Source organism: Chiloscyllium punctatum, chromosome 12, assembly GCF_047496795.1.
Source record: "Chiloscyllium punctatum isolate Juve2018m chromosome 12, sChiPun1.3, whole genome shotgun sequence".
NCBI lineage: Eukaryota > Metazoa > Chordata > Chondrichthyes > Orectolobiformes > Hemiscylliidae > Chiloscyllium > Chiloscyllium punctatum.
The window spans coordinates 24,784,002-24,806,980 of NC_092750.1; the positions used below are offsets into that span (position 1 = coordinate 24,784,002).

Here is a 22,979-nt window from a genome sequence, read left to right on the forward strand (position 1 = left end):
CGTCTGAGCTGAGATGCCACTTTTTTTAATGTTATCTCAGGAATGTGACTTGAAAGAAATTCTGGGAATTATATATTGATGAATCGAAACCTGCAATTCATTAATAGCAATCTAGGTTTGTTCAATGCATAGCATAAGTTATATGATGCTTTGATCTTTTACTATAAATTCTGTCTTATGATCCTGCCCCATTACCTATTTGATGAAGGAGCAGCGCTCCGAAAGCTTGTACTTCCAAATAAACCTGTTAGATTATAACCTGGTGTTGTGTGATTTTTAACTTTTTTTTTATCAGAGCGAAAGGCCTTATCCAGGCTTTTGCCAATATTATTTAAACCCAAAAGCTGTTCAGCTACCTAGGAAGCATTTAGATAATTGTTGTTCGCCTTTGGTCGTAACTGGTTGCAACTCCACAAACGAATCAGCAACCTGATTGGATCTTACATCCTTGGAACCATCTTGTGTCCAATGAATTCCCTCATTGATTGAGTATAACAGCAGTGTAAAGACGACAGACAGTATATTTCAGTAGCTTGCTTTTTCAGTAGCAACAATTCCTTCCACTGTCCTTGGTTCTAAAACAGTCCTTTTGCACTTCACTTCATTCACCAATAAAGTATAATAAAATGATACTGTTTTTACAATGTAAATGCTTTAATCAAAGTAACAAGTGATGCATTTTTCTCTTCCCTATTGCAGCCTTTGACTCAGTTGATCAAGTCACCTTTGAGAAGGCATCTTCTCCATCGTCCAGGTCTAAAAGGCTGTTAAGCATAATCAGTTGTCATCTTGAAACTTAATTCAATGGTTTTGTCTGAAACTTCTGAAAACTCTATCTTTGAGCCGTTTCTGTTTTTCATCTACATGATGTCCTTCGGTGATATAATTCAAAGTCGTGACACCAGTTCTCACAATACACTGATGATACTCAGCACTACTTCATCATGACTTCCTTTATCTCTGCTATCAGACCACACATCTGACATCTACTTTTGGATGAACCACAATTTTCTGTAGTTTGAGGTGGCAAGATCAAAGCATTTTCTTCTGTCCTGTTACAAGTTCTTTGCATCATTAGACCATAAGGTATAGGAGTGGAAGGAAGGCAATTCGGCCCATCAAGTCCACTCTGCCATTTAATCATGGCTGATGGGCATTTCAACTCCACTTTCACTCAATCTCCCCGTAGCTCTTGCGAGATCAAGAATTTATCAATCTCTGCCTTGAAGGCATTTAATGTCCCAGCTTCCACTGCACTCCATGGCAATGAATTCCACAGGCCCACCACTCTCTGGCTGAAGGAATGTCACCTCATTATCATTCTAAATTGATCCCCTCTAATTCTAAGGCTGTGCCCACGGGTCTTAGTCTCTCTGTGCCTAACGGAAACAAATTCCCAATGTTCACCCTTTCTAAGCCATGCGTTATCTTGTAAGTTTCTATTAGATCTCCCCTCAAGCTTCTAAATTTTAATGAATACGTTCCCAGGTTTCTCAGCCATTCATCGTATCTTAGGCCTACCATTCCAGGGATCATCCATGTGAATCTCTGCTGGACACGCTTCAGTGCTTGTATGTCCTTCTTAAGGTGTGGGGCCAAAGATTGGACACAGTTTTCTAAACGGGGCTAATTAGAGCTTTATAAAGTCTCAGAAACACATTGCTGCTGTTATATTCCAACCCTCTTGAGATAAATGACAACATTACATTCGCTTTCTTAATCACGGACTCGAGCTGCAAGTTAACTTTTAGAGAATCCTGGACGAGCACGCCCATTCTCACCATTTAGAAAATAGTCCATACCTGTATTCTTTTTCCCATAGTGCAAGACCTTGCATTTGCTCACATTGAATTTCATCAGCTATTTCCTAGACCACTCTCCTAAACCGTCTAAATCTTTCTGCAGCCTCCCCACCTCCTGTCTGCCCACGTAACTTCTTATCATCGGCAAACTTTGCCAGAATGCCGCCAGTCCCTTCATCCAGGTCATTAATATACAAAGTGAACAGCTGTGGCCCCAAAACCGAACCCTGCGGGACACCACTTGTCACAGGTTGCCATTCTGAAAAGTAACCTTTTATCCCAACTTTCTGTCTTCTTCAGACAGCCAATCCTCAATATGTGCAAGTAGCTGACCTTGAATACCATGGGCCCTTACCTGACTCAGCAGCCTCCTGTGAGGCACCTTATCAAAGGCATCAATGTTCTGTTCCCTGATTATTGTCTCAGACTGATACAGTATTAGGTAGGTTTAGCATCATTCTTGGACCTTGAGTTCTGCTTCACAGTCATATCTTCTCTGGCAAACCATATGGTAATATTTCTAATCTGTGGTCTTAGCTTGTCTGCTCATGTAACTTTCGTTCGTGCCTTGTTGCCTCGGGACTGAACAATTTCTTTTCGCTGCTCTCAATTAATACTTATGTGTTTTCCTACCCTTGGTGATTGTCCTAAATAAACAATCACAGAAGCAAGGTTTATGAGAGTTTTAAAACAGTTATTCATTCTCATACAAGTACCCAAATGTTTAAAATCTAAAGTCTTTTTTATATATTATAACGTGCTTTTACAAACAAAAGTAAACAATGCAATTGCGATTTAGGATTATCTCAGCCTCTTTCATGGCTGGCCAGGAGTTTCTTAGATGAGCTAATAGTTCAGTTCAGTACTTCTTAAACTTTTATCTCATGTGACTCAATTTTCAAGCCTTAGACATTGAGAGATGTTGATTGACAGGTTGTGGGGAAAGAAGAGTTGTTGAGTATGGCAGGGATGTAAGACCTGAGTTGGGGGGATCTTTGAGTTGTTGACTGAAGGGCCAGTTGGGCCTTCAGTTGTAGCAGCGGGATGAAATGGGTTTAGCATGTCACCTATCTGTGGTTTCCTTTACACATTCCCACCCCAATCTCCAACTCCCTTCACACAAATTCCACCCCGTCCCATCTCCCTTCCCACACATTCCACCCCGTCCCATCTCCCTTCCCACACATTCCACCCCGTCCCATCTCCCTTCCCGTCCCATCTCCCTTCCCACACATTCCACCCCGTCCCATCTCCCTTCCCACACATCCCCACCCCACTATCTCCACCTCCCTTCCCACACATCCCCCCCCCCCACTATCTCCACCTCCCTTCCCACACATCTCCCCCACTATCTCCACCTCCCTTCCCACACATCCCCCCACATCTCCATCTCCCTTCCCACACATCCCCTCACATCGCCATCTCCCTTCCCACACATCCCCTCACATCGCCATCTCCCTTCCCACACATCCCCTCACATCGCCATCTCCCTTCCCACACATCCCCTCACATCGCCATCTCCCTTCCCATACATCCCCCCACATCGCCATCTCCCTTCCCATACATCCCCCCCACATCGCCATCTCCCTTCCCATACATCCCCCCCACATCGCCATCTCCCTTCCCACACATCCCCCCACATCGCCATCTCCCTTCCCATACATCCCCCCCCCACTATCTCCACCTCCCTTCCCACACATCTCCCCCACTATCTCCACCTCCCTTCCCACACATCCCCCCCCCCCACTATCTCCACCTCCCTTCCCACACATCTCCCCCACTATCTCCACCTCCCTTCCCACACATCCCCCCCACATCGCCATCTCCCTTCCCACACATCCCCCCACATCGCCATCTCCCTTCCCATACATCCCCCCCACATCGCCATCTCCCTTCCCACACATCCCCCCACATCGCCATCTCCCTTCCCACACATCCCCACCCATCTCCATTTCCCTTCATACACATCCCCACCCATCTCCATCTGCCTTTCCACACATTCACCCCCCCCCACTATCTCCACCTCCCTTCCCACACATTCCCCCCCCCACTATCTCCACCTCCCTTCCCACACATTCCCCCCCGACTATCTCCACCTCCCTTCCCACACATCCCTCCCCCCACTATCTCCACCTCCCTTCCCACACATCCCCCCCCCCCACTATCTCCACCTCCCTTCCCACACATTCCCCCCCCCACTATCTCCACCTCCCTTCCCACACATTCCCCCCCGACTATCTCCACCTCCCTTCCCACACATCCCTCCCCCCACTATCTCCACCTCCCTTCCCACACATTCCCCCCCCGACTATCTCCACCTCCCTTCCCACACATCCCCTCACATCTCTATTTCCCTTCCCACACCTCCATCTCCCTTCCCCCACATCCCCCCACATCCCCCCCACTATCTCCACCTCCCTTCCCACACATCCCTCCCCCCACTATCTCCACCTCCCTTCCCACACATCCCCCCCCCCGACTATCTCCACCTCCCTTCCCACACATTCCCCCCCCCCACTATCTCCACCTCCCTTCCCACACATTCCCCCCCCCACTATCTCCACCTCCCTTCCCACACATTCCCCCCCCTCCACTATCTCCACCTCCCTTCCCACACATCCCTCCCCCCACTATCTCCACCTCCCTTCCCACACATCCCTCCCCCCACTATCTCCACCTCCCTTCCCACACATCCCCCCCCCGACTATCTCCACCTCCCTTCCCACACATTCCCCCCCCCACTATCTCCACCTCCCTTCCCACACATTCCCCCCCCCCCACTATCTCCACCTCCCTTCCCACACATCCCTCCCCCCACTATCTCCACCTCCCTTCCCACACATCCCCCCCCGACTATCTCCACCTCCCTTCCCACACATTCCCCCCCCCGACTATCTCCACCTCCCTTCCCACACATTCCCCCCCCGACTATCTCCATCTCCCTTCCCACACATCCCCTCACATCTCTATTTCCCTTCCCACACCTCCATCTCCCTTCCCCCACATCCCCCCACATCCCCCCACATCTCCATCTCCCTTCATACACATCCCCCACATCTCCATCTCCCTTCATACACATCCCCCCACATCTCCATCTCCCTTCATACACATCCCCACCCATATCCATCTCCCTTCCCACACATCCCCCCACATTTCCATCTCCCTTCCCACACATCCCCCCACATCTCCATCTCCCTTCCCCCACATCCCTCCACATCCCCCCACATCCCCCCCCATCGCCATCTCCCTTCCCACACATCCCCCCTCATCGCCATCTCCCTTCCCACACATCCCCCCTCATCGCCATCTCCCTTTCCATACATCCCCACCATCTCCATCTCCCTTCATACACATCCCCACCCATCTCTAGCTCCTTCATACACATCCACCCTCCATATCCACTTCCTTTCACAGTTATGCTGCTCCCCCATCTCCAGCTCTCTTCACACATCCCCTCCCCATTGCCATCTCCCTTCGCAAGCGCATGCCCTCCATCTTCACCTCCCTTCGCATACCCACGTCCGAACATTTCCCTTCTATGTCAATTGATAAAATGAGAGGCAAAATGGAGACCTGCATGTTCAAAGGCTCTGTCACTGTAGGAGTCAGACCCTGGTGAGCAATTGTTTAGATTACAACTATCTGTAGAAATAAAGCAAGCTTTTTGAAGGGGCCACAGACCGGTCAGGAATCCCTTTAAGTTCTACAACTGCACTTTGGAGTTCACAACGTCCCCATTTGGGATCCACAATTTGATAAGCCCGATTTAGACCGGAAACAAAGTTTTTTGTTTCAGTTGGCTGAATGGCTTCTTCTGGACAAATTTCGAGGAAGTTGGTTCTTAGATAAACTCAAAGTTGGAAAGATTGAGGAGAGTCCTCCTCCACCTTTTGATGTGTTATTTTATATAACTTTGGATGCTTCGGTGATTTGCAGCTAATTTGGTGGCTTTCTGAAGGAACATTATTGCAGAATTATGGTTTTTTTTTGCTTTTGGTTTAGAAGCAGGCAACAAAATACCTTCTTCATGTGACTTGTACAATTCAAAGTCCTTTTTCCAAGCATCGTCTATTGTACACCCCCAGTTGTGGCTTTACCTCTTGAGATTTAACCAGCTTAGTTTGGATGAGTGAAGCCATCATAGCACAGTTAATGGTCAGTCAGAGTCATTATTAACATGTGTTTAACACATGTTGAGTTTCAATGTTTCTTTTCTCAGTGGTGAAACTGGCAAAGATCCTGGCTGGAAAGGTATCCTTTTTTTACTGTTGTTCCATCCTTAATTAAAATGGGTATGCATTGCTCGAGACTTGCACAGTTCTGGAGCCTGTTTTTTGTGCCTAAAATTGAAATGTATTAACTGGAAGTTCAGAGCATACTGCAGAGTGATATAGTTCTCCTGATTGGCCTTCCATCTACACGAAACTGGCTGAAAGGTAAGACTTGAGAGAGTAGGGGAATTTATTTGTGTATGATTCTTTTGTGTGGAACTGTTTTCTTTTTCACAGATTTAATTCATAATCATTTCAAAAACTACAATAGCAAGAATTAATCACTCATGCAGTTGAGGTTTGTGGCACAGTGTATGCAAATACTTAATGTTTCACTTTTTTTTATTTTGTAGGAAGATCCCACATTAGAACGGCACTTTAAAGGTCATCGTGACACTGTCACAAGTATTGACTTCAGTACTAACATGAAGCAGTTAGGTAGGTTGCATTTCTTGAATAAATATCAATTTATAATCTTTTGGCAGATCCATAAAGTCAGGGGACCAAATGGGTGACACTGTCTCTCCATGGAGAAGGCATTGAATAGTTTGAGATCTCATGCTGCCTTGAAGAAAAGACTTACATTCTGTAGTACCTTTGATCACCTTAGGCTGTCCAAAGTGTCTCTTGGCTGGTGAAATTCTTTTGAAGTGTCAGATTGCACTGTAGGAAAAATACTTCAGCATCCGATAACATAATACTTTTTACCAGGTCTGAGTTCAAACAAAATCTTCACTATTGAGCATAAAAATAACGTCCCAGAATAGTTGTAAACAGGAACTGAGAGGATGGGAAAGAAGTCAAGAAAATAATTACATTCACCTGACAAGTTTTACTGAGTCCACTGTGAATACATTCTGTGCCTTTGCTGCCCTCAGTACTTCTGTTTAATATAGAGGAGGTGGTTAATTCTTACCTGTCTGTTGAAATGGCCTAGCAATCACTTGTAACAGTTGTTAGATAGTCTTAAAAAAAATTAAACCGCACAGACCACCTGACATTGAGCTACACATCAGAAACAAAATACAGATTTATTATCTCTGCAAAGTCCTCTGTCCTGACATCTGGGGGTTAGTACCAAATTGAGAGAGCTGTCTCACAGATTAGTCAAGTGACATTCTGTCGGAGTCATATATGTGGAATTATACAGGCTGACAATGTCCAGGACATTGTCAAGCATGTTCAGTCTCACCAGCAGGACAGGCCCAGCAGAAATGGTGGCTCAGCGGTATACAGTTGGGAAGGAGTTGCTGTAGAAGTCCTGACACTAACTGCGGATCCCATGAAGTCTCAAGGCATCAGATCAAACAAGGGAAAGGAAATATCCTGCAGATTACCACAACATGTGCTCCGGGTCTTGCTCCACCCTAATCCAATCTGTTCCAGTGCAGCAATGTGGAAAATTGCCCAGGTATATCCTGTTCATAAAGAAAAGGGACAACTTAAAACTAGTCAATCGTTGCTGTTCAGTCTATGCTTGTTCAGGAGGGTGTCATCAGCAGTATCATTCAGCAACGCTTACTCAGCAATAACCTGTTCACTGATGCCCGGTATGGTTTCCACCAGACCCACTCAGCTCCTGATCTAACTACAGTATTGGTTCAATAAAAGAGCTGAATTCATGAACTTAGATGAGTGACTGCCCTTGAGTTCAAGGCCACATTTGACTGAATGTGGTATCAAGGAGCCCTAGTATTGAGTCAGTGGAAATTGTGAAAACATTTGACTGATTGGAGTCAAAGCTGACAGAAAGGAAGACAGTTGTGGTGTTGGACATTGTTCAACTCAGTTGCAGGACACCTGTGCAGAGTTTTTTAAGGTCGAGTCGTAAGCCGAACAGTCTTCAGCTGCTTTATCAATGATGTACCATCCAACATAAGGTCAAAGATGGGGATGTTCACTGATGACTCCACAGTTCAATACCGTTCATGACGCCTCATACCGAAGCAGTGTATGTCCAAATACATCAAAACCTGGACAATATTCATGTGTAGGTTGACAAGTAGTAACTGTCATTCCATCACACAAGTTCTAGACAATGATGATCTCCAACAAGAGAGGATCGAACTATTGTTTCTTCATGTTGAATAATCTTACCATGACTGAACTCCCCTCTACACTGGGGAGACAGGACTCCAACTTGCGGATCATCTCAGAACATCTCTGGAACACCCACACCAACCAACTCCACTGTCCCATGGCTTAACACTTAAACTTCCCCTCCCATTCTGCCAAGGATATTTAGGTCTTAGGCCTCCACCATCATCTGAGACTTCTACAGCAAACCCTTACCACCTGAGACCTGGAGGAAGAACACCTCATATTCCGCCTTGGGACCCTGCAAGCACACGGGATCAATTTGGATTTCACCAGTTTCCTCATTTTCACCTCCCCCACATTATCCCAGTCCCAAGTGTCCAACTGCCCTCCTGACCTGTCCATCACCTTTCCCATCTATCCACTCTAACCTCCTCTCCAACCTATTACCTTTTTCCCCACCTTCATCTACTTATTGCATTCTCAGCTACCTTCCTCCCAAACCCCCTCCCCTCCATTTATCTCTCAGCCCCTTGGTCCACAAGCCTAATTTTTGATGACGTACTTATGCCCGAAATGCCAATTCTCCTGCTCCTCGGATGCTCTCTGACCTGCTGTGCTTTTCCAGCATCACACTCTCAACTCTGATCTCTGGCATCTGCAGTCCTCACTTTCTCCTAGTTGAATTCTCCACTCGATATTCTGAGGGTTTCCATTGACCAGAAACTGAACTGGACTAGCCATACAAGTACAGTGGCCACAAGAACATATACAGGGAGGGTGATGGAGGCACTTGGCTTTAATGTATGCTTTGGTGAGGAAAATAAGTCAAGCTGTTTCTTGGCTAATCTGTGGGGACAGCTTTTACAATTTAGCACAGGTCCCCAGATGTTTTGAAGGGGGGACATGGTAACATTGAATGAAAGAATATGCTGCTGTTGTTTCTACTTCCTGTACTGACATGGTGGCATAACCTTCCTGTGTGAAGGCACATTCAAAATACAGAGGAACCTCGACTAACTGAATGAGATCTATTTCGTTCTGGTAATTGATTATTCGGTTAATTGATTCAATGCCTGTCTTCTGTGGCTTGGAGTTTATGGAAGTTTCCTTTTTCCTCGCTCCCTGTCTCTGTCTCAGGGTTTGTTTCTGAGCAGACACACTCTAGTGTATAAGGGATCTGCAGGATTGCTCAAGCCTCCTCCTTCTTCCCCCCTCGCCACCCCATTCACCACCATCAGTTCAATGGGATTGACAGTTGCTAAAGTCTGCTCCCTGTTCAGAAGACTGGGCAACAGCACATTGCATGCTCCAACCTCCAACCCTGCCTCCTGTCTTTTCCCCCCCCTCCATCTGACCCCCCCGCCCACCAAAACCCTGTCCTCCTCTGCCCCCCCAGGGGGCACCCAGACTGGATAGCAACAGTAAGACTGCTGATGCCTTTGAGGAGGGTGTGGGTCTCCAAATAGAGCGTGTGCGCGTGCACACGCGGAATGTTTTACTGTAACATTTTGTTAAGTTCCACCTTTGCCCAGTACAGGGCAATTTTGGAGAGATTATCTGGGGAAGCGAGGTTTAGGGTATACCCTTGTGTAGAACTCCAGGGAAAGTGTGGGGAGAGAGAGAGGGAGGTCAGGCAGTCAGTCATTTGGAGTCAGTGCCTGGGCTCCCATCGATGACCAGGACTGTTCTCGACAGCATTTCGGTAAGTTTTGATCATTGTAAACAAAAGACGCGATCAGGGTTGGAAACACTTCTTTGATGTAATGTTTCGGGACCTCAAGATCTCCTTCGGATAATCCGATATTTGGATAATCAAGGTTCCTCTGTTATCCTTCAGTCTTTGTAATGTGCCATTCTGCCTCCAAGATGAATTTTGATTTGCTTCAGACTTGTTTCTATCCTTCCTTTCATCAACATTTTTAAAAAGCGTTCACAAAAGCTGTGGTTATCCCTTTTACGTTGCTTGCTATGTTTTCATTCTTCACTCCATTTTCTCCTCTCATTTCCTGTCTCAATTCTCCTCTGCACTTTCTGCATTCTGACTGATTCCCGACTGTATTTTGAACTTGACATTTATCAATGACTGACCCTGCCAACCCCTGTCTGAGTTTCTGTGCTCATGTCACCTACTCTAACCTGTCCCCTTCTGAACTTGCTGCACTTCACTCTCTCAGGTCCAACCCTAACTTTGTTACTTAACCTGCTGACAAAGGTGGTGCTGTTGTAGCCTGGCGCATTGATCTTTACTTTACAGAGGATCAATGCCAATTCTTGGACACTTTTTCCTATCTTCCGCTGGGCCACGACCACTTTTGAATATCAAGCCATTGTTGCTAGGACTGTCACTAACTTCATTACCTCTGGAGACCTTCCACCCACTGCCTCCCAACCCCCTTCTACATCCTTTCCAAAATCCACAAACCAGACTGCCCCAGTAGGCACATTGTGTCAGCCTGTTCCTGCCCCACTGATCTCTTTACCTCCTACCTTGACTCTATCCTGTCTCCACTTGTCCACACCTTGCCCCCTACATCCACGATTCCTCTTCACCTTATTGACAATTTCCAATTCCTTGTCCCTAACTTTCCCCTGGTCACTGTGGATGTCCAATCCTTCTATCCCTCTGTTCCCCACCAGGATAGTCTGCGAGATCTCTGCTTCTTCCTCAACCAGAGGCCTGAACACTCCCCACCCACCACCAATCTCCTCTGCCTGGCTGAAACTGTTCTCTCGTGTGTCCCAGTTAGGCCTGCTTCCTTTGGAGGTATGTGGAACAATCCTTATTCCAGTCCTACAATGGCCTCCTCCCACAACTCTCATCAGTATATCAACGACTGCTGCTGCGGTGTCACTTCATGCTTCTGTCAGGACCTTGAAAAAATTTGTTTAATTTGACTCCAGCTTCCACCCATCTATAACTTTCACACCGTCCATTTCCAACAGTTGCTTTTCTTCCCTTGACCTCGCTGTCTCCAATTCTGGGAATCCGCTAAAAAGCCACAGACTCCCATAGCTACCTTCACTACCCCATGTTCCATCCTGCAACGATTCCATTCCAGTTCCTTTGCCTATGTCGCCTCTGATCGGATGATGCCACCTTCCAAAACAGTGCTGCTGACATGGCTTGCTTCTTCCATGGTTTTTCACCCACTGTGGTTGACAGGGCCCTCAACCGCATCCGACTTCTGCCCTTGCCCTCCCCATCACTCAACAGGGTGACTGGGTTCCCCTTGTCCTCATTGTTCATTCCACCAGCCTCTGCATTCAAAGGATCATTCTCAGCCATTTCTGACAACTCCAGAAGAATGCCACCTCAAAACATATCTTCAATCCCCCTGTAGCAGGGACTGTTGCCTCTAGGACATCCTAGTCCATTCATCAATCACTAACACCATCTCTTCCTCCCCACCCCCCCCCCCCCCCCCCCACCATGGCACCTTCCCATGTAACCACAGAAGGTGTGATACCTGCCCCTTTACCTCCTGCCTGCTCACTGTCAAAGTGCCTAAACAATCTCTCCAGGTGAAGCAGCATTTCGCCTGTACCACCTCCAATATTGTGTATTGTATTCATTGCAGACTCAATACCGAACACCTCCATGACCCCGACCTTCCTGTAGCTGGTTATTTTAACACAACGTCCTGCTTGCGTGCTAACTTGTCTGTCTTCGACATGCTGCAGTGCTCCAGTGAATCTCAGTGCAAACTGGAGGAACAACATCTCCTCTTCAGACTAGGCACTTTATAGCTGTTTAGAACAATATTGAGTCCAACACCTTCAAATTGTGAAGCAACTCCCATTCCTCCCCTTTCTTTTAGCTTTACTTGTTACATTCTCAGTCACCATGTCCTGTCTCCTGCACCTCTGCCCCTTTCCCAACTCTGACGTTTAGACACACCATTGTTCTGCCATTCTTACATTCCAAACACTTAATCTGAATTTAATCTGAACTATTAACACCTTTTCTCCCTCAGCACTCAACGTCCTACCACCTGCCCCCTCAGTTATGGCATAAATGTTGCCCCCTCCACACTTAACTTCAGCTCTGATGAAGAATAATCTAGACTTGAAATGTTAGCTTGCTGTCTCTCCATGGATGCTGCCTGACCTGCTGTGATCTCCAACATTTGTTGTTTTCTGACATTTAGCATGTCTCCTTTTCCTGATTATTTAAATCACTTTTGTCATCTTGGGAGCCTTGGGTTTGGATGCCCTTCCTTTACCAAAAGGCCTTCAGGGAGGAGATAGTTTGAGAACAGGATTATCAAGTTCATGAGGGCTATTCATTTCTTGTTTGGCTTACCAATCGTCATTTTCAATTCAATCTGGGTTAGATACTTTTGAGGTCACTGAAATTAGCCGCCTTCTTGCTGGGGTTATCTTTACCTATGATCTTTCCTACTGACTATAAATCTAACAATATTGGTTGGGAGAAAATATAGTTCAGTATTGCAGTCTCTTCATTAAAAGGAATATACTTTTACGTTAGAGTCATGGAGATGTACAGCACGGAAACAGACCCTTTGGACCAACTCATCCATGTTGACCAGATATCTTAAATTAATGTCTAGTCCCATAAAAAGTGTTGAAATCTTCAAACACAAATAAATGGCACTGACGAATAGATGAGCAAGGTTCTTTAGTTCTATTTTACAAACATTTAATCTGTAAAATTAATTGAGTCTCATTTGTCAGCAGTTGGTTCATATCCTTCCAAACCCTTCCTATTCATGTACCCATCCAGATGCCTTTCAAATGTTGCAATTGTACCAGCCTCCACCAATTCCTCTGGCAGCTCTTTTCATTTGCGTGAAAAGGTTGCCCTTTAGTTCCCTTTTAAGTTTTTCTCCTCTCATCCTAAACCTATGCCCTCTAGTTCTGGACTCCCTCAACCCAGAGAAAAGACCTTGTCTATTTACCCTATTCATGCCTCTCATGATCTGTAAACCTCTAAGCTTGGCCCTCAGCCTTCGATGTTCCAGGGAAAACAGCCCCAGCCTATTCAGCCTCTTCTAGATGAAGCCCTCTAGCTCTGGCAACATCCTTGTAAATTTTTTGTGAATCCTTTCAAGTTTCACAACATCCTTCCTATCGGAGGGTGACCAAAATTTCACACAATATTCCAAAAGTGACCTAACTAATGTCCTGTACAGCTGTAACATGACCTTCCAAGTCCTATACTCAATGCTCTGACCAATAAAAGAAAGCATGCTAAATGCCTTCTTCATTATCCTATCTATCTGAGTCTCCACTTTCAAGGAAGTATGAACCTACACTTCAAGGTCTCTTTGTTCAGCAACACTCCCCAGGACCTTACCATTAAGTGTATAAGTCCTACCTTGATCTGCCTTTCCAAAATGCAGCACCTCGCATTTGTCTAAATTGAACTCCATCTGCCACTCCTCAGCCCATTGGCCCACCTGATCAAGATTCTGTTGTACTTTGAGGTAACCTTCTGCTGTCTACAACATCTCCAGTTTTGGTGTCATCTGTAGTTGTTTGGCAGTTTTTGACATTAACTATTTTGATGAATACTTGCACCTTAAATACAAAATTGTTGAAAAGAGTTATTTCTATACCGATCCTTCAAGTTTGCACGGCACAAAGGTTGACCATCAAGGAACCAATGTAATTTTGTCTGATTTTTAAAAAAACTTTGATGGATTGCAATTTATAAATAAATATTTGCAAAATAGAACAAAACCTTGCTCATCTATTTGTCAGTGCCATTTATTTGTGTCTTGAAGGTTTCAGCACCTTTTATAAAATCATAGGATGGTCCTAGTTTGAATGTGTTCTTTCATGCTAATAATGCAAAAGCAAGAGTGGCGTTTATATAGCAAAAATTCCAAAGCGCTGCGGATACTGGAAATCAGAAACTTAGGTTTGGAGAGAAATGATTAACATTTTGGGCCCAGTGACCCTTCTTTAGAATGCTGCCTTCAGAATTCTGAAGAAAGGTCACTGGACCCGAAACATTAATTCTGCTTTCTGTCCATAGATTCTGCCAGGATCTGCTGAGATTTTTTATAGCAATTGCTGTTTGTGTTTATATAGCGTCTTTGAACACCATGTGTGCCAAAACGTTTTACAGCCATTGAAGTTTTTTTTTGTTGAGAATTCGCTATAATGTAAATAGCACTACAACCAAACTTTGCAGAGCAAATCCCACAAACAGCAATGTCCAGATAATCTGGTTTTGTGATGTTCTACGAGGGGTGACATTGACTGATAGTTTTGGAGAAATATTAGAAATTTCTCCTATGCTCTTCTTCTGAAATTGTACTATGGGAGACAGACAGGGTCTTAGTTTGACCTCTCAGCCAAGGTCAAACAATTACCTGTTATTCTCATTGGCTTATCTACTAGTTGAGCTGGTCTATTGATTAGATTGAACATCATAATGCAGGAAAGCTAAAGTGGTCTCCGATCTCAGTCAGGATTATGATGAAGGCGCAATTGATCTCAGCCTCCACCATTAAATAGAACAAAATCAGCAAGAAATCCAGCTCCAGTCTGTGTCCAGTGATTCCCTTGGTTATTGTTGGGTCACTGTTTGTGAATTGGGTTTGGCTGTGATGCTTACACAAATAAACAGTTTGCTAACAGTGTTTGATAAGGGTTATACATTCGTAATGTTTGAAGTATCTCAAATGAATCAATGATATAAAATTATGAAAGCTCAGGAGATAAGAAAGTTGGAGAGTGACAAGTTCTGTCAACTGTGGGGCTTTTGGGCAGTCCTATTACTAAACAGAGTGAAGATATCCTGACCCAAAATCTGGGTGTAAGACCAACTCCTGTTTCACTGTTGTTTCTTTCACTGATCAAAATTGACAGATTTGAGACTGATAAGGCAAAGTTTTCCAGCATAATAGAAATTAAATCTACGGAGGATTATGGAATTTGGTAGTTACATACACAGTTTATAAATATAGGAGTTGAGTGAAACAGCTTTTAATCCCTAATGTAAGTAAAGCAAAGTGGAAATTATAGGTTGCATCCCAATTTGAAACAAACATTAAAATGTCGTTTTATTCTAACAGCAACTGGATCAATGGATTGCTGCGTCATGATCTGGAATTTGAAACCACAGATGCGAGCATATCGATTTGTAGGTCACAAAGATGCAGTCCTGTCAGTTCAGTTCTCTCCTTCTGGTCACTTACTGGCTTCTGCATCTCGAGACAAAACAGTCCGCCTCTGGGTTCCCAGTGTGTAAGAACTTTATTTTTGTACTTGTGATGTAAGATGGGTCATGACTATGTTGATATCTATTACTGCAGTAGAACCGTGGATTTTAATTTGTCTTAGTCTCCCTTTCTTGTTGTATCTGTCAGTTTTTATATTCTTGGTAGCAAGCAGGAAAGATTCTGACAGCATCTCCCTTTGTTTTTCTTAAGTGGAAATATTTTTTTCTGTTTAGTTTGTCAAAGCACCTCATAATTTTGAACATCTGTCTTTTGATTCTTAGTCATAGAGTCACAAAGATGTAGAGTACTCTACAGAAACAGAAACTTTGGTCCAACTCGTCCATGCTGACCAGATATCCCAACCTAATCTAGTCCCATTTGCCAGCAGTTGGTCCATATCCCTTCAAACCCTTCCTATTCGTATACCCATCCAGATGCTTTTAAGTATTGCAATTGCATCAGCCTCCACCACTTCCTCTGGCAGTTCATTCCATACATTCACCACTCTCTGCATGAAAAAGTTGCCTCTGTGGTCCCTGTTATATCTTACCCCTCTCACCCTAAACCTATGCCCTTTGGTTCTGGACTCCCGCACCCCAGGGAAAAGTCTATTTTATCCATTCCTCCCATGATTTTATAAGCCTCTATAGGTCACCCCTCAGCCTCTGACGCTCCAGGGAAAACAGCCCCAGCCTATTCAGCCTCTCACTACAGCTCAAATCCTCCAACCCTGGCAACATCCTTGGAAATATTTTCTGAACCCTTTCAAGTTTGACAACATCCTTCCATTAGGAAGGAGACCAGAATTGCATGAAATATTCCAATATTGGCCTATCCAACATCCTGTACAGCTGCACCATGCCCTTCCAACTCCTAAACTCAATAAAGGAAACCATACCAAATGCTGCCGCCTTTCTTCTAATAGTACCATTTTCTTGAAAGTTTCCTTTTGACTTGAACTTTACATTCTTGGTAAAATTTCACTGAATCTCCGCTACATTCTCTTCACAGCCTTGACCTTGACATCTTAAGGGCAGTCAAAAAGTCATTTACTTTAATTTTGGCCAAATGAACTAACTACAAGATAACCTTCATTAACTGCTCCCTTTCGAACAGGACAGGACACAAAACATACTGTAACTCTCACTTTATTTCAGCCTGCCTCCCTAAACTTTTTATAAAGCCATTCATACTGTATCAGTGGCCTTTCAAGGTGCAAATGCAAAGAAGCAGAATGTACTCTATTTCTGTAGTCAGTTACTCAAAAGGTTTGTTGAGGAAATGATTTCTGAGAAGATCTTTTTAAGATTTTGGAGTCAGAGGGATTTAGAAGAGGGATTCCCATGCACTACAACTTGTGCAGTTGTTTACTTTGCTGCCAGAACTAGAATGGAGGAGGAAATAAATGGACATCAATGAGACCGGAATGAAAAGATCAAAGCACAAAATAATGAAGAAAAATTCTGATCCATAAGTCAGATCTCTGTCAGCTCTAGCATGCCAATTCATTCATACACTTTATGGTTGTGGATGTTGTTGATCTTGCTTATGAAAGAGAGAGCATTTTATGTTGAAATGATGCATGAAGTGGTGATATATATGGCTAGCTGATGAGGTTCAGGAGGGAAATGGTTAAAAAAGGATGACAGGAACCAAAGGAAGAATTTCAATCTCATCATCTCCTTCAGCACTCTCTCCAATGCCTCTACATCCTCCCCTAAAGTGTGCCATTCAGTAGTGGATGCAATTACCCCAGTTGAGGTTAAACTAGTGTCTTCTACAAAAACAGCATTACAGTTTGATTTATTGTTATGTACCCTTGGAAGTAAAATTGGTTTAGCCACCACAATGTTTGGATTAGACCACAAAGCATTAACAAAATTGCTTGGCCTCTTCAATGTCCAGTAGCAGCAAACACTAACATATTGAAGCTACTGAAACAATATCTAATCCAACCCAGAGTTACATAAATATAGGTTGTTCTGCACGTATTTTGTTAACGCGAATTTGCTGTAATATGCTTGACAAATTGGGGACACTGTTTCTAAAATGTGAACTTTTAAAACATGTGTTGGCTGTAATGTGATTACATTACCAACACTTTAAGCGCTGTTTCTAAAGTGTGATTTTTCTATAATGCGGGATTGCACAAGAATGCAACCACAATGTTATAGAACAACCACCTGTATATTCAGTATTGCTGCTTCAGTTATCACTTCATCTGTCTACTCTTGATTATCAGTAAAATGATGGAAGCAGTCATCAATAGTGCTATCTCACAGTTAACAAAAAATGTTTGATGGTACTCAGTTGGGTTCTGCCAGGGCCTCTCTGATCCTGATACGATTACAGAATCGGTGCAAGCATGGACAAAAGAGGTGAGATGAGTGCAATTGCCTTTGACATTAAAGCTGCCTTTGAGTGTGGCATCAAGGAGCCCTTGCAAAACTAATTCCATGAGAATCAGGAGGAAAACTTTTCATTTGTAGATCCATTCTTGTAAACCATAAGTTTCTACACTCTATCCAATGCATTCTCATTTTTTTTTGATAATGTAGCGCTCACTATATATTCACTATATATTGTAGCTAAGGTATAGTGAGTGCCTTGTACGAATTCAACATCTTCTCTTTCCTCTTACACTCTTTGCCACGATTAATAAAGCTGAGGACAGTGGAGGCTTTAACTGCTCTCTCTGGCTGTCCTGTCATCATCAATGATCTGTGCAGATGTGCACCCCTTTAGGTTCGTTCCCCTTATTGTCTGTTATCTTTCAATGTTTTGCTGCCATAGTGCATCATCTCATATTTTTCTGCATTAAATGTCATCTGCTACTTACCCAAACACTCCACCAAAAGTGTCCCTTTTGAGTTCCAAACTATCAATTCTTACAATTCTTCCAAGTTTGATGTTATGTGCAAACTTTGAAATTGTCCCCTGTGCACAAAGATTGAGATAATTAAATTTCACTGCAAACTTTTCTCTAACCTGAAAAATATCTACTGATCATTACTGTCTGTTTCCTATCACTCAGGCAAAATTGTATCGACATTGCTACTGTCTCTTTAATACCATGACCAAGAATTTCCTCTCAAATTAATATTAATAAAAGTGCTATTAATAAATATTACTATTAATAAAACTGCTTCCTTCTTGGGCCAATATAAAGTTGGGCAGTCATTATCCAGTTTCACGTAATCGTGGGACCACAGCAGAAAACTGTCTGGAAAAATATAATATGTACTGTGAGAAGCTCACTTAACCCATAGGTTAGTTGGAGTGGGAAGTTTAAAAATACCACCTTAGTGCCTATGGTGGCGGTCTTCTAAGGTTCACGATTGGAGCAAAGTATTGGGGGCTTCAGTCTTCATTCAGCTGGTCTGCATCTAACAAAGGGCAATGATACTGTCACTGATCATTGAAATAGCAAGTTCTTAATAACAATTCAGTGCTTTGTCTTGAACAGATGAACACATTTGATTAGCCAAAAATTACTAAGATATTAATTTTGGCTGTTTAATGCCAAATAACTCAAAATTGATATTGAACTCCATTTTAATACTAATATTGTTAGACTATTTCAGAAGAGTAATCTCTAGTATGCTTGGATGTGTGGCAATTCATTTATCAAAGCTGCAATATGGTTATCTATTTGAAGTTAATTTAGTGGAAAGCACTCTTAAAATGTGAGCACAACAGAATGCATTGGTAATGGTGTGTATATAGCTTTTTTGTTAGTTGGATAGGTTTATGGGTAACTTGTTCTTTAAGTAACAATTTAAATTTCTTTTTACCTGAACATTATAGGTTCTATTGCACTATTTGAAGATGACCAAGGACTTTTCCATAATTCTTCCCTCACCCAAAATGATTAAACTGATTTATCTAATTTAACTAGTTAAAGCACATTAACTAATTATGAATTTAATTGATATTTAAAAACAGTCACTACATCTTAGAATAGTTTCCTAGATGTTAAGCAGGATAGGACACTACTGAAAATGTGATTGCTTGATTGTATAAAAGGAAGCTTTTTCTGTTCTGACATATTTCTAAATGGTCACTAGGTGGTGCTATTGATATTGTTCTTTGAAAACCGAAGATACTTTTCGAATACAATTTTGCTGAGGCTGTGAAAGTTCTTGTAGTTCTGTAGTACTCAGGAGGATACTCATCAGATAATACACAATGTAATGTATTAAAATGATAACCGAAGAGGTACTTACTCTGTATATCTTCTTTGTGTAAAACATTTCATCTCAATCCCTTCAAGTGTATGATGAAAGTATTTCAACAAGCTGAAAGAGCTTCATTAAGTCATTTTGACATTCATTTCTTATCTGGTTTGCATCTAACAACTGCTAGGCTGTAATAACATAAACATGTATTGTACTCAGTAGAAGTTGTTTGTGTCTTTAGTGAATATCTTTTTTCCCATGATATTGAGGTGCCAGTGTTGGACTTGGGTGGACAAGGTCAGAAGTCACATGACACCAGGTTATAGTCCAACAGGTTTATTTGAAATCGCAAGCTGTCAGAGCATTGCTCCTTCATCAGATGAAGTCAATTTCACCTCACTTGAAGAAGGAGCAGCTCCAAAAGCTTGTGATTTCAAATAAACCTGTTGGACTACTGCCTGGTGTCATGTGGCTTCTGACTTGATCTGTTTCCCAGCCAAGGCCACTACAAGCCCTAATTTATAATTAGAAGGGAAGTACAACTTAGTGAAATCTTCCCTTTTGAAGTTAAAGTATTGTAACAAGTATGTCAGGTGTCGTCATATCTACCAGTGCCTAGGGTAGGTTATCTCACGTGATCATGTGTTTCTCAACTTGTAATCTATGCAAACAAAATATTGCGCGTGAGTTTGTTGATGAATTGTGTGGTGAGTGAGCTGGAAGTTCTCACCACTGGCAGAACCTTCCAGTTTAAAAGGGTCTGGTGCCAAATGTAAACCAGATAGCTCTTTCCCCCCCCCCCCCCCCCCCCCCCACATTCTGCAAACATAAATAGTGCCATCTTCTCTCAGCTACCTTTCCACTTGAACAAACAGCAAGCCCGTCTCTCAATGCCTCATAGCCTGCAAATTTAAGTATCACATGTACCTTTTCCTGTCAAGTACTACCTCTCAAACGACCAACCCTTTCTGCCCCGGAATGTTCTATTCGCTTACTGGGGACAGTTCACCATCTCAAACATTATGCGTGCTTGCAAGCTGCTTCTGCATCCATTCCCATTCCATTGATTTTTATCTCCTTGCAAGAAAAGCCATTTCACAACTGAGTCAAGAGCCGAGGCTGGTGGACATCAAGTTCCTCACTCCATTTGAGGAAAACCTGGTTGGAAAAGCCCTGGTTCTTGGGATGACAGTGAGATACTAATGGGCCAGCAGCTCAGTGAGCAACATTGCACTTTGCTCTTCTCACATCAGCATTCATGCAAATACATGGATTTACATGAGCTTCTCGACATCTTCAGCAAATAACTCTTTCTTCTCTCCCACTAGCACAAGCAGTAATCTGCAATCTCTACAAGTAAGAGTCCAAGCCTGAGCACTGCTGCATTGGCCCCACCTTTGAAGATAAAGATTCAGAAATGTTAGAGGATGCATTGATGAGCAGTTCACTTGGACCTTCCACTAGCAAAGAGATTGTCACCTCACTTGGTCCCTTAGGTAGAAGAACTACAGTGCTGTTAGAAAGGGAGATCCAAGATTTTGACCCAGAGACATTAAAAGAATGGTCATATACTTCCAAGTCAGAGTAGTTTGTGGTTTGGAGAGGAGCTTGCAGGCGGTGGTGTTCCCATTCATCAGCTGCTCATTTGATAGAGGTTGTGCATTTGGAAGGAAGAGCCTAAGTGAATTGCGGCCATACATCGTGGACATAGTACACACTGCTGTCACTGTGCATCATTGATGAAGGGAATGACTGTTGAATGGGGTGCAAATCAAGAGGACTGAATTGTCATGGATGGAGTTAAGCTTCGTGAATGTTATTTCAGCTGAACGTAACCAGGCAAGTGGAGAATATTCCATCAGATTTCTGACTTGTGTCTTATAGATAGATAGTGGACAGGTACTGGGCTGCTACTTCTTGGTCCACTGAAGTGGTGCCCTGACCCTTCACCTCAACCCTAGCCTGTGACTCCAACATCATCCTCACCTTGAGCTGTTGGAGATGAGCCTACACCTGGGCAGGAAACTTTCAGCAGGTTTGAGATGCTTACCCAAGTTTTCAAAGTCAGAGCAGGTTCCCTCCACCTGAACTACGGAGGTCAGCCCTGCGTCCAGACATAGTGGGAGGGAGAAAAATGAAAAATCATTTTGACAGCACATCAGTATAGGTTCTCAACAATGATTACATTTTGTACTTTTCTAATAGCATCTGCTGTAAGCGTAGTGTGCCAGTATTAGTGGGCAAAGTGAAATAATGTGAAAGATGTGAAGCAACTTTAAACAAAGACATTTTCTGCATTGCAATTGCCGTACTTTTGTATTATCTCATAATCAATAAAGTGAATGAATGCAGATAGCCTAACTCAACGTGAAGCATTTACACCTTTACATTGGAGATTGTAGCCAAGATACTACAAATGGGGACACTGAGATTAATAGTAAGGTCTTGGGAAGAATCCAGGCCTGGGTTGTGCACTCATTGGGAGATGGTGATGTCTGTCATGGCTTCACAATTGCAGAAGACAGCAGTTTTCTCCTGTCTGGGGTTCTTACAATATTTGTGCAGGCAACACAGAAAGCTAGCACACAGGTGCAGCAAGTAATCAGGAAGGCTAATGCAGTGTTGGCTGTTATTTCAAGGGTGTTGGAGTGTAAGAGTAGGGAAGTCCTATGTGATGATACAATGGCTTAAGAGCTGTATTTTGTCCTGTTTTTCTATTGAAGAAAGATTTTCAGCCAGAGGTGCAGAGTTATATCTTCTAAGCCAATAAATCAAACAGCTTGTGAGGCCCTAATCTTTTTTAAAAATTAGATGAATAGAAGCAGCATGAATGGGTGGAGACAGACTCATATAGAACCAGGATTTTAGTTTAGCTTTCAGTAGTTGTTGGGGATTTAAAATTAGTGTTGGAAGCTTTCATACATCTCTCTTGGCCACACAAAAAGATGGAATTCCCTCTCTGCTAGAATTTTCTCTTGGTATTGTTTTTTCCTGGACTGGGGGAACATAGCATGTGAGATAATTTATTTTGCTGAATTTGCCTTTACCAAGAGTTGTTTGTGAGATGTTACAAGATTGGAACATTTGCTGCTTAGTAGTTAACTAATATATTATCTTTGTAAGTTTTACAGTAGAGCTAAAATTAGACCAATTATTCTTCATTTTATTCGTATTTTAACTGCAGTCTAAGAATTAAGTGGGTTTTGCTAGTAGTATGACCAATTGCGTCACATCTGGAGTGCATCAGCTTACACTTGATTGTACATAAGAGAAAAGTTAGGGTCTTGGCTAACTCCTTGAAATATTTTGAAGGGGTTTGGTCTGGTCCATGACACCTATTGCAAATTTACAAGATGCAAGACCACATCTAGACTACTATGAGCAGTTTCAGTCCCCTTCTTTAAGAAAAGATATCATTCCATGGGAGGCAATTCAGAGAAGGTTCACTAGAAAGGTCCCTGGTATGAAGGGATTGTCTTATGAGCAAAAGCTAAA

The 22,979-nt window shown here is 43.2% G+C and overlaps 1 protein-coding gene across 1 annotated transcript in view; it reads left to right on the plus strand.

Moving 5' to 3' along the window:
• The window catches only part of LOC140483711 (uncharacterized), a 144,143-nt gene that overhangs the window by 11,906 nt on the left and 109,258 nt on the right, over positions 1-22,979 (plus strand). The window contains exons 2-3 of the mRNA XM_072582159.1: positions 6,427-6,511; positions 15,160-15,331. Of these exons, the coding sequence (XP_072438260.1) occupies positions 6,427-6,511; positions 15,160-15,331 (257 nt within the window). The remainder of the gene's footprint in view (positions 1-6,426; positions 6,512-15,159; positions 15,332-22,979) is intronic.